The 17,401-nt window shown below is 37.3% G+C and overlaps 1 protein-coding gene across 1 annotated transcript in view; it reads left to right on the plus strand.

Annotated features, from left to right (window-relative positions):
* The first annotated feature begins 726 nt into the window (after positions 1-726).
* Positions 727-17,401, plus strand: part of sft2d1 (SFT2 domain containing 1) — a 42,066-nt gene continuing 25,391 nt past the window's right edge. Inside the window, exons 1-6 of the mRNA XM_067421785.1 lie at positions 727-930; positions 2,298-2,384; positions 7,010-7,095; positions 14,206-14,287; positions 16,499-16,534; positions 16,636-16,694. Coding sequence (XP_067277886.1) covers positions 865-930; positions 2,298-2,384; positions 7,010-7,095; positions 14,206-14,287; positions 16,499-16,534; positions 16,636-16,694 — 416 coding nt within the window. The 5' untranslated portion in view covers positions 727-864. The remainder of the gene's footprint in view (positions 931-2,297; positions 2,385-7,009; positions 7,096-14,205; positions 14,288-16,498; positions 16,535-16,635; positions 16,695-17,401) is intronic.

A 17,401-nucleotide genomic window follows, 5' to 3' on the forward strand; every position in this document is an offset into this window, starting at 1 on the left:
AGCAGAACGGTTTGCGTGAAAGGGGTGAGTTCAGACTGTGGGAACATTTTTTTAGAAATGTTTTTAATCTAGAAAGTAAAACTTATTGCCAAAAAATTATTAAACTGTGCACATTTTGTTAAATATTTTCAACGTACAAATTCAGTCTAAGGGACATGACAAAATGCTGTATTATAGAAATACATTATTTTATTATAAAAAAATATTTAAATGCAAGAATTATTTTTGTTCATTATAATGGACATATAAGCCAACCAAAGTAGGCCTATTGTGAAAAGTTTTTAAGATTTAATTTTGGTGAACCACCACTTTAAAAAGTCTGGGGAACTGAAATATTGGAATGACCCAAGTATCTGATCTTAGAGTGAAAGAATAAAATGAAAGACAACATACTCCATCCTCCTGACGACCAGTGTCAAAAAACAAATTGGAAGCAATTAAATGGAGTATTTTTTTGTTTTTTTTTACTGCTCTGCGGGGATGTGAGTTTAGACAGCGCGGGAAGTCTTGAACAACAACAGGCACTTGAAAAAGTCTTGTACAACAACAGTCAGGCACGGACACGTTAAAAAAACGGCAAAGATCTAATCTACCCATGCGCGTTCCATAGGTTGGCAACGCCCGCCTCCTGTATTAGGATTGGCTATCGATCTTCCAAATCTGTCTACGATTGGGTAGATTATAAGTCACTCGTCATAGTACGCCCAACCATATCAGTCAGAAGTGAGATGAAGGGCGGAGCTCCCGGAATACGGGTGGGGAGAAAAGTAACGTCTGATTTGTGTATGTCTGTCAATGCTGAACTTTGAGGAAGTGCTGGATTATTCCAAATAAGAAATAGTACGTTACACCTGACGAGCAACGATGGACAAGTTGCGACGTGTATTAAGTGGTCGAGAGGAGAACGAAGAAGTTGGACTTACAGCTCAGGTGAGTAAGGAGAGTAACGTTTAACGTGTGTTTATTTGTAGTTTCCCTGTGTAACGTTAATGGACAGGCCCCACAGAGTTTACAGTGTAGCATACTGTAATGACAGTGTTGGTATATTTAACTTCTTTTTAGTTCTTACAAAAGTCCTATCATACCAGATGGAGATGAATGATTACCCGTTAAGCATGCTTAGTATGGTGTTGCAGAGTTAAAAAACAACTAAGTTACATTATTACAAAAATACATAGGGTACATTTTGTAAGGGGTATTAGTGCGAATAATGTGATTACATTGTAAGTGTGCATTATTCTGTACCGTATTTGAAATGCTATCTTGTCTGTCTGTTTGCAAGTGTTTGTTATGTGAAAATGATATTTGTTAACATTGCTGGTTTTACATGCTTCCTGAGGGAACGGATCATGTGAGGTAAGGTCAAGACCTCCGGATGTTGTTTAATTTCTGCAAGCCAATATGAAATATTTTACACTGGGTTTTAAACAGTTGCTGACCCTCCCTAGTTGTTTTGTGCTTTTAAAGGAATAGTTCACCCAAAAAAAGAAAATTAGCCCATGATCTACTTATCCTCAAGCCATATCCTATATGACATTCTTCTTTCGAATACAATTTGAGTTGTATAAAAAAAATTCCTGGCTAATCCAAGATTTAAAATGCCAGTGAATTGCAGCCCAAAATTTGGAGCCCAAAAAAGTTCATCCATCCATTATAAAAGTAATCCACACGGCTCCAAGAGGTTAATAAAGGCCTTCAGAAGCAAATTGATGTTTTTTTAAAGATAAACATTCACATTATAAAGTAAAATATCTAGCTTCTGGTGGACTGCCTTCCATATGCATCTTAGGAAAAAGCATATTTGGTGCAATGACGACGTTTGAATTCTCTAATCTGCGAGAGGCACTTTCTTCGTAACTTGAATACTATCCCTTTAAATGCCACTAGGTATGTTTTACGTACAGTAGTCTTAAGTGGTTCATATCACGAGTAAACAAATTTCCTTCTTTTTGAGAATACAGCTCTATACTGTGAAAACATTCTGTAATTTATACATTTTATAACTGTAAAATTGCAGTGACGTTATTTTAGTTTTTCAGTTAGTATGACACGTTTACGCTCATGTAAAGTAGGCTACCGACCATTCTGTGAATCAGTTTGATGCATGCATGCATGTGTCCATTTATATGGAAAAGCTAGAACAGTAGCACATTTAATTCCTCTCGTGTTTTTCCTGTGGGTTAGTGGTATTTTAATGAATCAGAAACAGTCAGTAATGCATGCTAAAAGCATGAACTTTTGGTCTTTGTTCGTGAGGCATTATGAACCATGTGACATCCTGTGATTCTTCTGTGTAGATCATGGACGGCTCAACACTCAGTTACAGCACACGGGTGAAGTGGTTCATCATTTGTTTCGCAGGAGGAATCTTGTGCTCTATACTTGTGAGTTAACTTTTCTCTTTATTTCCTCATTAAAGGGCACATAGAATGCCCCTTTCTACAAGTTAAATAAGTCTGATGTCTCCAGACTGTGTATGTAAAGTTTTAGCTCAAAATACACCACAGATCATGTTTATAGCCTGTTAAAATTGCCACTTTTTGGGGTGAGCAAAAACACACAATTTTTGTGTATGTCCCTTAAATGTAAATTAATTGCTACTCCCTGCCTATTCTTTCAAGAAGAGGGCAGAGCTTCAATAGCTCATGCAACAACAGAACGTGAGAAACTGACTAGGACCATAATGTCTACAGAGCCAAAGAATACAGCTCTGGAAAAAAATTGAGACCACTTAACATTGAGAAATCCATGTTAAGTGGTCTCTTATTTTTTCCAGTACTGTATATGCTGCATGTAGAACAGGTATAGTTTAGTTAAATTCTGGTTTTAATTTATGTTGCCAACTTGCTTTTATCCACTCGACACAACATTTAAAGCTTGTCCGGGACAAGTGGATTTTTTGAAGGGGCAAGTGAAAGAGACTTTTACTTGCCCGACCGGACACCAATAAAAAAAATAACTAGCAAATCACCAAAATGCAAGAATGATTTTGCATTAATTTAGTGTAAGTGGCAATCGATAGTGGATAATAATAATTAACTGATGGTAACAATGTTGTACTGTTGTTGACGCTCGTGCAGCCTCGAGGAGAAATTGAAACAAATAAGCGTCGCTCACACAAAGAAACTGTGATAAGCATTCGAAAGTTTTTATATTTATAAAATGATACAGTTAAACAACACACAACCAAGAGTGCTGTTTTCCTTTAATACCATCAAGTCTGAAAATGTGACACTGATTTCATATGATAGTTCCATAAAACAAATAGTTAACATTAAGTTACTTATATTTTAGATGTAGATATTGACTGTTTTTGCTCTATTTCAGCAGCGAAAATAGTTCCAAACAAAGATTCCAATCAACAAAGTTCCAAACAGCAGAACCATATTGCATCTCACTGCAACAGTGTGTTACTGAATGATTCTGCGTTTTGAATGAATCGGTTCAATGAATGAACCTATTCGTAAACGACTGCCTCATTCTTGAATGAATCGTTTGAATGAATGACTCAATGACTCGCTCATTACTACTTACCTTCTGCCACCTACTGGTGTTTTTAGTTTAATGTGTAAACATTTTTTCCAACATTTCTTATTTGTTTATTCGAAAATACAAATCTCATAACATTATCCTATAGCTGAAACAGTAGAGCATTGCGCTAGCAATGCAAAGGTCATGGGTTCGATTCCCAGGGAGAGCAAGATTTAAAAAAAATGTGTACCTTTGGATAAAAGCGTCTGCCAAATGCATAAATGTAAATGTAAATGTTATTCTAATTTAATGTATAGATCAAATTCACTGCAGTCTTATCCATAAACCCTTTTATCATCATCATCAGCATACACCGCAGATTACACTAAACACTCTTTACAACTAACAATAAACAAACAAATGCAGACCTTATGGCTTTTCAGGAGGTGCTTAATGTAAGGGATAATGTACACCCAGCCGGTTGTTATCGCAGAATAAACCCCGACAGGGTCTTGCATTACTCTGAAGGGGTTTATTCTGTGATAACAACCGGCTGGGTGTACATTATCCCACTTATTACACGGCTACTATTCTCAAATAAATAATTATTAGATACAAAATATTGTCTCGAGATTAAATATTTGATTAGCTCTTACGCAAAGCTTCCGCAAAGAAAAACAGTTCCAACCTGCTTTAAGCCTTTATCTATTGCTGCTAAATGTTGAAAATGAATGCTGAAAGGGTTAGTTCACCCAAAAATGAAACCAAGCCTATGATTTACTCACCCTCAAGTCATTATAAGTGTATATGACATTCTTCTTTCAGACAAATACAATCAGAGTTATATTTAAAAAGTCCAGGCTAACGTTAATCCCAGCAGTAGTTGTAGTTGAGTTTGAAGTCCATAAAAAATGCAACTGTCCATCAAATAACATGTTCCACACGACTCTGATGGGTTAATAGAGCCTTCTGATTCGAATCGATGCGTTTGTGTAAGAAAAATTTCCATATTAAAAACGTTATAAAGGAAACCTGCCTTGAAGTCTTCCATTGTAACCCACGGCTGTTTAGGCCACACGATGGTACCAGCGTTAAGCATAGAAGTAGTACCGGTCAAGATAACTCGTAGTACCCGTATGAGCGGGTGTTATCTGGAAATAACATACCGCTGGAATGCGCGATTGACCAATCAGAATCAAGTATTTCACAGAGCCGTGTAATAAAAAATGGTTAACTGTATATCCATAAAATAAAATGGATAAACTATTATAAACTGTGGGCTCTCCCATTTAATACTTCTGTGACCAGTATCGCTCCGGAGACTATAAGCTGGATCACAGTTGGTACATATCTAGCCTTGAGCTTAAATTTTTTAGCAAAACCTGCTTTTAATGGTCCCTCATTCAGAAAATGCACCTGCATTGCTTTCAGATATTTTTGTCGCTACTGCTGCTCGAGCGCAGAGAAAATGGTGGACAGTGTAACTGACTGAGGGTGGAAACTATGCTAATGCAGAAACAGTCTGTCAGCGCCGCGGGTGGAAACTTGCAGATTAAGGGGTGGCAATATTATAATAGATCCCCTTCCTACGTCAGAAGGGGAGAGAAGTCTGAGCGACTCGTTTTTTCATATGCTTGCAGAAAAAGATTTACCAAAACAAAGTTACCTGGTTATCCTTTTTCACATTTTCTAGCTTGGGAGAAGCACCAGGGACCTGATTATAGCACTTAAACATGGAAAAAGTCAGATTTTCATTATATGTCCTCTTTAAAGTCTTTATTTGTACAGTAATTTATTCGTTCAGCTGCCGTGCACATATTGGTATAGTTGATTTCCAACACCCACAGTCATTTGTTGTTCAGGTTTTTTCCTGCATAGAGAATAACCGTCGCCTCTATCAAATTTCAACAACATTGTTGACAACTCAGACTGGCAGTCAAATGCTCAGATACCCCTTTTCTGTTCGTACTTTAACCCTTCTTCCACCCATTTCTACTGCAGAAAAGGCAGTTCTGAGTTGGAAAGATTGGTTCAAATCCGGCCCTAAAACGTTCTTGTCTCGAACGGAGCCGGGGCTCCGGACATTCTGCAAGAGTGGATCACTTATATCCACGGGTCGGCCGGGCCAAGGAGGATTTAATCACTTCCACTTATTTTCAGCCAGGAAAACCCCTGTTGTTTCCTTAGTCTTTAAAGAAAATTTCACCCAAATATGAAAATAATTTTCTCACCATCGTGACGTCTCAAACTCATATTATTTTCTTCTTTTTTCTTCTGTTCCAAACAACAAAATAGGATGGTTATTTGTACTGCCAAGCTCCAAAAAGAACTACAACAAGAACAACAAAAAAAGAACACCATAAAAGTAGTCTATAATGACCTTTCCGGTATATTTCTGTTATATGGTTTTCTGAAGCCATACAGTATTTTTGTGTGACTAAGGCTAATCTTCCCTGTAAAGCTCATTCACTCTTGAGTTTATTTAAAAATGGTGCATTGATGTCAAATGCCATTGATTATTGCCTGTCACATTAGAAATGTGGCAAGTTTTAATATATCTGATTGTAAATTGTTTGAATAATTTGAATAACAGCTAAAATGTTGGTTTCTCTTACACACACACACACACACACACACACACACACACACACACACACACACACACACACACACACACACACACACACACACACACACACACATACATAACCACACACACATGTGTTTTTATTTTGTTTTTGTGAAATGTGGGGACATTCCATAGGCGTAATGGTTTTTATACCGCACAAACCGTATTTTCTATCCCCTAAACTGCCCCTGGCCCTAAACCTACCCATCACAGGAAATGTTCTGCATTTTTACTTTCTCAAAAAACTAATTCTGTATGATTTATAAGCCTTTTGAAAAGTGGGGACATGGGTAATGTCCTCATATTTACCCCTTTCCTTGTAATACCTATGTCATACCCATGTCATACCCACATTTGTGTCCTGATCATTCACAAATCAAGCACAGACACACACAATGGTTCTTAAATTTCAGGCAATGCAAAATGACGCCACCTTGTTCCTGCTTTCAGTTTGTATGTGGTCCGGCCACAGTAGAGTGATAGCACTTTTACTGATAACACCTACAACAGCGACCATAAACTATACGTGTAGACCGCATGCTGTACAATATACCAAGCTATGTAAATCCACTTAACCACTGTGTCGTTGCAAACAGGGACAAGATGTATAATAAAATCTCTAGAATCATTTAGCATGCCACTTTGTGCGATGTTTTGTTATCTGATGCAACAACATTCAGACAGTTTTAAGTGTAATTAAGTGCCCTAAATTGTTTTGGGCCCACTCTGTATTTTTATGTAGTGCTCTTTGCAAAAGCTCTGTATCACCACTAGGTGGCAGAACTGCTTAAGAGACTCTGAATTTGAGAACTTGTAAATCAGAAGGATTTTATTTTATAACAGATATGTGGCTTTTTAGCCATACTCTAAAACATTTTTATAATAAAACCATTACATCTTTTTAAACAGGGAACTGCACTCCTCTTCTTGCCTAAAGCTGGTATTAACCTGTTTGCTGTATTCTACACCCTTGGAAACATTGCAGCAATTTCAAGGTAAGTGTAATTATTAAGGGTATAGGACATGCATATGATGACAGATTCTTATTTTAGTCATTATTTTGTGGGTGTGATTTACTGTATATTAAGTACTTCATTTGTCTTGTTTTGACGCTTCCATGGATATGGAGCAGGTAATACACACTAATCCCGCATTTTTGTTGGAAACGCGATTAGGTATGTTACATAAGCTATTATCTACCGTAATTAATAAATAGTGACACTGACATTAAATGTAGTGTTGACACAAGCAAGCTTTCATTCATCCCAGATTTTTTTTTTTTTTTTTTATGAAAATGATTTTTTTTTCATTTATCCAAGATTATCGTAGCAATTACTTATTTAATTTGTAGGAAATTTATGTTTATAGGGATAGTTTACCCAAAAATGAAAATGAACAGTTGTATTTTTTGCATAGTTTGTACTTTTAACTAATATTAACAAAGATGAATAAATATCCTCACAAATGAATTACTTGTTATGAATTACTTGTACCTTATATGAACTTGTTGTTCATATAAGGTAATGCTTTATTAACTAACATTAAATAATGGAACCATATTGTAAAGTTAAAATCTCATGGGATATTTCCTGAGGTTTCAGCACATTTTTTGTAACTGACCATTTGGTGCAAAAAAATAACTTTCAGGCCCTATGTTCAATCCTCTTTGTGGAAAGTGACGTGCACATGATCTGTTAGCGATTGCGCATGATCTGTTAGCGTTGCCCAGATCAGCTAGAAGCTGCCTTTTTTGTCTTTTTTGTTTTCATATTGTGTTAGCAGAAGACCAAATCATCAACAGCTACTGACCCAAAGTGGCCACAGTTGTCCTAAAATGAACCTGGACTTCAGGAATTTGATGTCTCCTGTTACATATCCGTTGGAGGGATGATTGCATAAAGAGGTTGACAGGATTAGTCCTCTAAAAGCATGTATTTGGTATGGTTTCATGAATTTGTGCTCTGGTGTCAATGCATCACCTCAAAGGATGACAGTATAACACTTTTTTTTTGTCAAACAAGTTGTCAAACACTTAACTTCCCTTCAAACATGGTCTTTGGCTCACATTGACATGCTTTGTCTTTTCAGTAGGACTTAGAAGTTTGAGAGTCCTCCTCTTACAGTGTTGTTGGGTTGCCATGTGGCCATATGTACTATTCTCAAAGACTGAAACCAGTCTGTCTGGTTCTCTGAAATCATCAGCAGGTTGAACAGTCTCTGTAATTAGTTCAATATTTTAAATGGAAAGACTACATTTTCTCTGCTGCATTCTCTTTTTTCTTTAATCTTATGTTTAATTTTTCAGTTTTTCCTGCTGCTCATTGTAGTTAATACCATGGCCATCATAAATAATAAAAATTAAAAAACCAGAATGTACTGTAATATAATCAAAGGTGCATTATGTATTTGGCCATCTAGCGGTTAAAAAAATACTGCATACATAACTGCATACATTTTGCAGAAGAAATTAAGAGAAAAATAGTTTTGGTTGTGCTTTGGCTCTGTGTGACTGTGCAGATGAATTTTTAGTTCTTTCTCAGAGCGAGAGAGAGCAAGAGAGAGATATTATCCTACTGCTGGAAATTATCTCAAGCTGACTAGCTCAATATGTAACTGAAGCTATAGTCATTAATAGACAACGCACTCCCTTAAAAATAAATTCCAGCACAGCGCTAGAACAACCCAGAATGAAATGACACTCCGCAATAGATAAAGCTTTACAATGAACGCTGTTATAGAGTCGCATATGGTAATTTATCTGTTCAATAAAAAAATCTTACTAACCTATTGAGTAATAAAAACATAAATGCTGCATCACTTTTACAACATTTTAAATGCCTCAGTTCTCGGCTCTCTTACTTGTGTGCTGATAAATCCGCTTCAGACATTGTTAGATAAACAAAACACAAAATTATGCCAAAATTCCCCTTTTGTCAAGTATCCTCACAAGCACAGTCTTAAATGTGTTAAAGGGTTAGTTCACCCCAAAATGAAATTGATGTCATTAATGACTCACCCTAATGTCGTTCTACACCCGTAAGACCTCCGATCATCTTCAGAACACAGTTTAAGATATTTTATATTTAGTCCGAGAGCATATGCAGTCTATGCACACTTTACTGTCCATGTCCAGAAAGGGAATAAAAACATCATCAAAGTAGTCCATATGTGACACCAGTTAGTTAATTAGAATCTCTTGAAGCATCGAAAATACATTTTGGTCCAAAAATAACAAAAACTATGACTTTATTCAGCATTGTCTTCTCTTCCGTGTTCCTCAAATAAAGATTCAAACGGCCATGAATCAGTGAATCGATCAATGATTCGGATCGCCAATGTCACAATATCAGCAGTTTGGATCATGTGTCAAACTCCCAAACTGCTGAAATCACGTGACACTGGCGATCCGAATCGTTGAGCCGTGTGTTTGTATAACAATCGCTCCAGCAGCCGTGCTCAGCTCCACAACACTACTTCCTGCTCTTCTTCATACTACAGTAACGTTAATAACCGCATCCATGAACATGATTTCTGCCCATGTCCTATTCTCCACCGGCTGTGAGGTGAAGATCACATGTCACAAGATACTGCGCTCAAACTTGGCGTCATCAAACTACACCTTTGTTTTGAATAGGCACCCTCTAGTGAACGGAAAGTTGTAAAGTGCACATTTAATCGCTCTGATGCGCGGTGACATTCTGATAGCATTTAACTTAGCCCACTAAGCCCAGTTCATTCACTATGATACCAAACAGAGATCAAGTTAGAAGCGACCAAACACCTCCACGTTTCCCTATTTAAATACAGTTACACTAATAGTTGAACGATCAAGTATGGTGACACAAAATAAAACGTGGCGCTTTTCTAAGCGGATTAAAAATGAGAACTATAATGTATGGCGGAATAGCACTTCTGATAGTACTTCGACTCGGCGCAGTAAAAAGCCCTGGCTGAAACATCCTCGCTCACATCTCCCCCTCCCCCCTTAATGACAAAAATGAGAGAGGGAGGAGGAGATGTGAGGGTGTATTTAAATAAATAAAAAATTCCCCGGAGTTGTCCTTTAACTAGTCTGACTGGGCCAATAGAAAAAAACTGAGCCCTGAGATATTGAAGGAAATATAACTTTTTTTTTAAATAATGGGTTTATGGGAAGCTTGTTTTGAGTTCACTTAAATTAAAAGGTTTATAGTATATGCAGTATTGTAATACATGTTAAGCTTTATAGGATTCAATTATACTTTAATTCTGAATGGCTGTAATTAATGGTTAAAATTGAGAAAAAACTATCAATCTCATAGACATCAGTAGCAGTATTATTATCGGTATGATATTGGTAGCCTGGATGCCAGCCGAACTTAGCCCCGCCCATAACATTTGAGGATGGGCAGTTTGGTCTGGACTCGATCCATAGAGGAGTAATTATGCCCCAATAGAAACCTTTTGGACCAATGAAATCATCAGGACGGGCTTAAGATGATGACGGACAGATGATAAACAGTAACTATGCACGTCATCAAAGGCGCTTGGATTATATTTGTTCGAATCCTAAACGGAGAGCTTGTTTGGATATGCATTCAACTTCACTATTTCTCTCTGAAATGATGATCATGTTGATAAGTAACTGTGTATCCTTAAATTCTTTTCTTTTTTTACAACACCGGCAAAGATCGTTTATTTCAGCGTGCAGACAGAGTCTCAATCAGCTCCCTAGTTCAGTTGTCAGGGCACTGATCAGGGAGTCAGCCCATTGACTTATGTCCTGATCAGTGCCCTGACTAGTGAACTAGGGAGCTGATTGAGACGCAGGGAGAGTTGCCAAGTTTTACATCAAAACCCGCCAACTACTAGCCTAAAACAATTGCTTCTCGGGGGGTTCTCCGGGAAAAAAAATGGCGTTTGGGGGGTAAAATGTGTGTTATTTTGAAAATGTTGCCTGCTTAAATTCGCATTCATGCTTCTATATATCACACAGTCGCTCAACCCGCGGACATGGAAAACAACCCGCGGAAAAAAAACGCAGGTTGTTTGACTTTGACATTTGACAACTAACGTAATGCGACGTTTCGTTGCTCTTATTGGTTGTAGGTCTATCCAATTGATGTCTTTCCTGGTTTGGTTGAAACACGCCCCATAATCACAGCCCAATGGAGCAGGATCAGTATCAGACAGAATATTCCGACTAGAATTGAGTGATATTGCTATGATATTGGGCTTCTTTCATGAAATATAGGCTACTGTCTTTGTTGTTTCTACATTAATTTGAGGATTACATATAAAGTATATTAAAATATATAAAATATATTAAAAACTTTAATGTTAGGTGTGATTTAATTATTATATATATATATATATATATATATATATATATATATATATATATAATATATATATATATTATATATATATATATATATATATATATATATATATATATATATATATATATATATATTTACTATTGACAGCACTAGTGTTACTCACAAAAAAGTTACTTTGTACCTTTTGCCTTTTAATTTTACATCTGTTTTTTTTATTATTTTTTTATATAGGGTGAATTACAACCTGGAAGGTTCTGGTATAAAAGGTGTATAAATGTAGCTAAAATTCCAGAAAAGCATGACATTGGTGAATCACAGAATGCTTGAGGACAGCTATTTCCAAATTCCAATCATGATGTAGGAAGAAGGAAGAGACCCAGTTAGTAACCAGGGCAGTGAGATGTAAAAATGACCCAGAAGAATTCCCCTGGCATTCACTTATACTGCACCTCTGCATATCTGAAGATTGCTTTTTACTTTGAAGGTCTTAACTCCGTAAGAAATCATTAAACTGAGCCATTCGGCCACTTGAATAAAAAGTCAGTCTAGTTTGATTAGTAACCAGACTTTGTCTTTATTCAAAGATTTGTCTTGACAGAGCTACAGAGGTTAAGTCTTTAGAGCGACGGGTCATGCTGTCTGGGTTACCTGCTTTAAATACACACAACATTGGTTCTGGTCATGATAGCGGATTGGAAACCTACTGGCATGACATATTAACAGGTAGCATCAGGAAACGTAGTTTAAAGACCATGACCCAGACGGAAAAGATGCAGATCACTTTATTTACAGCTTTGCATTTACATTGAATGACCTGCTGTTTGGAACAGAAGTTTGTTATTGCTTATTTTAAAAAGATTACATGGGTTTTTGATAGTTTTTGAAAGTTTGATCATTCGTATGTTGGGGCCCTGTGACATTGTATAAATAGCAACTACATTTGTGCCAGTGGTTGTGCTGGTCTGAAAACAAGGTATTCGGGTGCATTGTTGGCGTGTTGCTATTTTGAGGCACCTGAAACTAACTGAGTTACCCACCGACCACCAAAAGCCTGGTCTAAATTCAGTATTTTTTGTTTTATTTAAGGATGCATTAATATGTGCCTTTAGGCGGGTACACTACACAACATGTGTACACTCTCTTTGATACAGACACAGGGGTGCGCAGCAGCACACAAACATTTTATTTAAATTAAAAATAAAAGGATTTCTCTCTGGAGAAGCGTTCAGTCTTTCCGCTTGCAAATTCTGAGCGAATCTGCTATGGTGCAAGCAGAACTGGCTTTTAAAGGGAATGGGAGATGAGACTGATTGGTTTATTGCACGTTACGCCCAAAAACACACCCATGATTTATTAAGAGAATAGAGACAACCCTTTTAGACCATGCACCGGGCGCGCTGACCATTTTTCCCTTCATTAAACTAGCAAAAGTGTGCTTTAGACCATGCACTTAGACTGTTAAAATAGGACCCCTTTGTCTTTCCATTTCTGCCATTTAGCTTGAAATAACTCTTAGATTAAAGATTAAAGTAAAGTAGATTAAAGGAGAAGCCCTCTTTCTTTAGAGTGTTAGACATTTTTGAAATGTCAGATTATAGCTGCTCTATGCCTGTTCTCGTAGGAGAGAGGATGACATCATGGCTGGCTCGTGCATTAGTGTTTCTGTGATCTAATGATTGTCCTGGTTAAGGTTGCTTGAGTAATGCAGGGGAGATGGGTTCATCCCCCTGAGACCTCTGAGCACAGTCTACTCTCACTGAGTCTGTACCCCCCTTCTGTGTCATGGTGATGCTAACTGATTTAGCTGATGTCTCGCAGCATAAATTAATAAAAAGGGCTGTATAGATTTAGGAATTATGCTTATTGGTGCTGCTGGTGTCTTCCTGTCACTCAGGAAGCTTTTGTAAGGTCAGGAGATTAAATATTTGGAACGGCTACAAACCAAGGCAATAAATGATGCTTCCTTGACAGATGTTATAAGTAGCATCTAAAATGTCTTTGAGTTAGAAAGTTTAGTTACTTTTTTTGTCAGTATGTGTTTTTATGGTACATAAAGAGCTGTTTTACTGCAAGCAACATGCCAATATTCCAGAAATCGGTTATCTGTGCTGATTAATTGGCAAAATCAATCAATTTGTTGATTTCTGCTATTAATTATTATTTTAGGGTAGCCCACACCCCCCGAATCAAAGGACAAATTATATTCAAAACGGTTTAAAAAGATTTTATTGTGCAAAAAACGGCAAACGAATTATAGGCTTCTAGATGTTTTACATCAACAAAACCAATCGTATTCAAATGGCAGTCCGAGGTCCGCATCCGGACCCCAGGATGTTTCCATCCGTACCAAGAGACAGAACAGTAGCACCTGTTTCTAGTTTAGCGGAGCTGCAAAACAGCGGTACGGATCACACCACATGCTCTCAGGATTGTTTGTGGTAATGATATTTCAGCACTATATCCTTTAGTAGTTTTATCTAAAGCCAAACATGATTCATTCAAGCCCTTTCAGCTCCGTGTGCATTCTCTCTTTCTCTAAATGTGCGCCACATTAACAGAGCTTAGCGATCAAATGCAAACCCCCGATGTAATCGTCCAATGCATTATTTTACTGTAGACATGCCATTTTGGTAGACATCGCCCAACCATGTTTAGTGTAGGTGGTACTTTATTTTCAAAGGTGTGTTTTGCTTTTGTTAGTTATTATGCACCTTTAGTGTTATTGTAAATGATGGATACGTGTGTTGTGAATTGAACTCATTCTGTGTCACTGTTTTTCCACAGCACCTGTTTTCTGATGGGTCCATTTAAGCAGCTGAAGCGTATGTTTGAATCCACCAGGCTTATAGCTACCATTATGATGCTGGTAAGAAAGAGCCTCTGGCACACACCACACTGCGTCAGCACTGGAGAGCTAATGAGAAATGACATTTTAGAAAGGCGAATTTAACCTCAACGCAGAACAGTTGACTCATCCTTATTAGATATTGTCCCTATTTGATGTTCTTTGTACCTTGTCATTGTATTAAATTAAAAAAAAAAGTCAAACCAAGTGAAATGTGTTTAAGAAAAAAATGCATTTAAAAAAATGCACAAAAGCACACTTTTAAAATGAAACATTTAAAACTAAAAATATATGTAATATTTTTATAGAATGAGTCTTAAAGAAAATGTATGTAAGAAATGTATTTCAATTAATCACAAAATGTCCCTGATATGTCACTAGACATTAAGAAATCATGGTAATTTCAAATACTTCTAGCACTGACGACAGTAGTCCGGCCAGGATATTGTCACTTAAAAGTTGGTGTTGCAGCCCTCAACTGATGTTGATGTTGACATGTTGTGTTTTGGCCTGAAGCTCCGCCCTTCACCTATCTAACAATCCCAAAGTCAGTAGTGTTTCTGCATCTGCGTTGCCAGATCTTCTCTAGTTACCGCACTAGTTCTCTAGTTGCATCTACAAACGTTTCTGCTGGATCCTGCAGCATATCTGGCAACCTCGAGTCGGGGGTAGGGGGAGAGGGGATTGTGATTGCAGTACCAGTTTGGGCCACAATCTTACATACACTTCCTTTAAACTAACTGACCGTTGTGTCAGGCATGTAGTATACACCGCTAAGACATAACATTGACTTAATATTCCTAATATTGTGTAGCTCCCCTTTTTGCTGCCAAAACAGCCCTGACCTGTCGAGCCATGGGCTCCTCTAGACCCCTGAAAGTGTGCTGTGGTATCTGGCACCAAGATATTAGCAGCAGATCCTTTAAGTCCTGTAAGTTGTGAGGTGGGGCCTCCATGGATGGGACTTGCTTGTTCAGCACATCCCACAAATGCTCGATTGGATTGAGATCTGGGGAATTGTGGAGGCCAAGTTACCTGTGCTCCTCAAACCATTCCTGAACCATTTGTGGCAGGAGCATTATCCTGCTGAAATAGGCCACAGCCACCAGGGAATAGCGTTTCCATGAAAGGGTGCACTTGGTCTCCAACAATGCTTAGGTAGGTAGTACTTGCCAAATTAACATCCACATGGATGGCAGCACCCAAGGTTTCCCAGCAGAAAATTGCTCAAAGCATCACACTGCCTCCGCCGGCTTGTCTTTATCCCATAGTGCATTCTGATGCCATGTTTTCACCAGTTAAGTGACACAACCAGCCATCCACATGATGTAAAAGGAAAAGTGATTCATTAGACCAGACCACCTTTTTCCATTGCTCCGTGGCCCAGTTCTGATGCACACATGCTCACTGTTGGTGCTTCTGGTGGTGGACCGTGGTCAGCATGGGCACCCTGACTGGTCTGCGGCTATGCAGGCCCATACGCAACAAACTGTGACGCACTGTGTATTCTGACACCTTTCTATCAGAACCAGTATTAACTTCTTGAGCAATTTGAGCTACAGTAGCTCCCTACATGCATCAATGAGCCTTAGCCACCCATGACCATGTTGCCGGTTCACCACTGTTCCTTCTTTGGACCACTTTTGATAGATACTGACCACATGCAGGCTAGCAGGGCAAAGGAATGCTTCAGCCTTTTACAGTCACAAATCTGGATGGTCTTAAGGGGACTACAAGGCATTAAGAGATTCAAAGGACCGTTTTAATAATCCAGATAAATCACTTTCAGTTAAAATCTTTTCTTTTTTTTCCTGAATCTGTTCACACTCATTCAAGCATAGCACGACATAAAGCTGTTGTAACTAGACTATCAAAATTATTGCTACATATTTCTGTACTGAAGTATGATAAGCTCTGTGTAAAATTTAAGACCTTTTTAAACCATTTTACTTTTTTATTGTAATTCTCATTATAGATTTAAAACAGGAAGTGCTTGACTATCTATTTAATTACTCTGGATTATCTCCAACTATGAAAAGAATAATGGATATTTGGCTTATTTCACGAATATCATATTATCTGGGTTAATCGCATATTGTTTACCTCACCAGCTGTTAATAGGGTCATTGTTTCTGAGTGTAATGCAAGCATGTATATCTATTAAAATAATTTTTGCTATGCCTCATGGGCATTTGTTCACAGTCGCTTACCTTATGTGTGCTCTTCCCCCAGCTATTCCTCGTGTTGACGTTATGCGCAGTGTTTTGGGTAAGCTTCATACACAACAAGTTTCTTGCTGATAATTGGTTTACTATTCACTTGAGAAAATGTAAATTTACTCATTTTATTTTCTCTGTGTTGCCCTGTAGTGGAACAAAAAGGGTCTGGCGATCATTTTCTGCATTTTGCAATTCTTGGCCATGACATGGTAGGTGATGGACATCTCAACCATCCTTTCAAAAAGGAAAGAGAAAAGTTTATTTCAAATAATACAATTATTATTGTTTGAAACAAATATCATAAACTTTTTTTCACTTTGGTTTAGTCCGAGATTTCAGATTTGTAGCTATGATCAGCAAATTACATGTTAAAGACAATTACTTTTTTTGTGCTATCAGTGGAAATGAAAGTAACTAGATAATGTAAGTAACTGTCACGATTATAAAATTTGGCTGACGATTAATTGTCTAAAAATAATTTTGGTTATGCTGATAAATTGTCTGTTTTAGGCCTTTGTCGTACGTTAAGATTACTGGAATACCTTTAAAGAAATCTATTCAATTCAGTACATATCTGAAACAATCAACGAATGGGTCGATCACAGAAAAGGACATACAATGTATCATTCATGCACAGTATGAACTATTTTTTATTTGGTACTCAATCAAGACACAATCCAGAATCCACTAAATACACACTGCTTTATTATTGGGAAAAATAACATATTAATAAACATATATATAATCACAAGCTATGAAAACATATTAAACTAAATGAGATTGAATTCAACAGCAAAAATGTATTTTTGAAAATATATTTTGTGTACAGTAATTTACCTGATATCTAAACATTCTGATAAAAACAAATTACTATTTGTTTTTATAAGATACCTTCAAGTATCCATACATCCAACAA

Source organism: Pseudorasbora parva, chromosome 17, assembly GCF_024679245.1.
Source record: "Pseudorasbora parva isolate DD20220531a chromosome 17, ASM2467924v1, whole genome shotgun sequence".
NCBI lineage: Eukaryota > Metazoa > Chordata > Actinopteri > Cypriniformes > Gobionidae > Pseudorasbora > Pseudorasbora parva.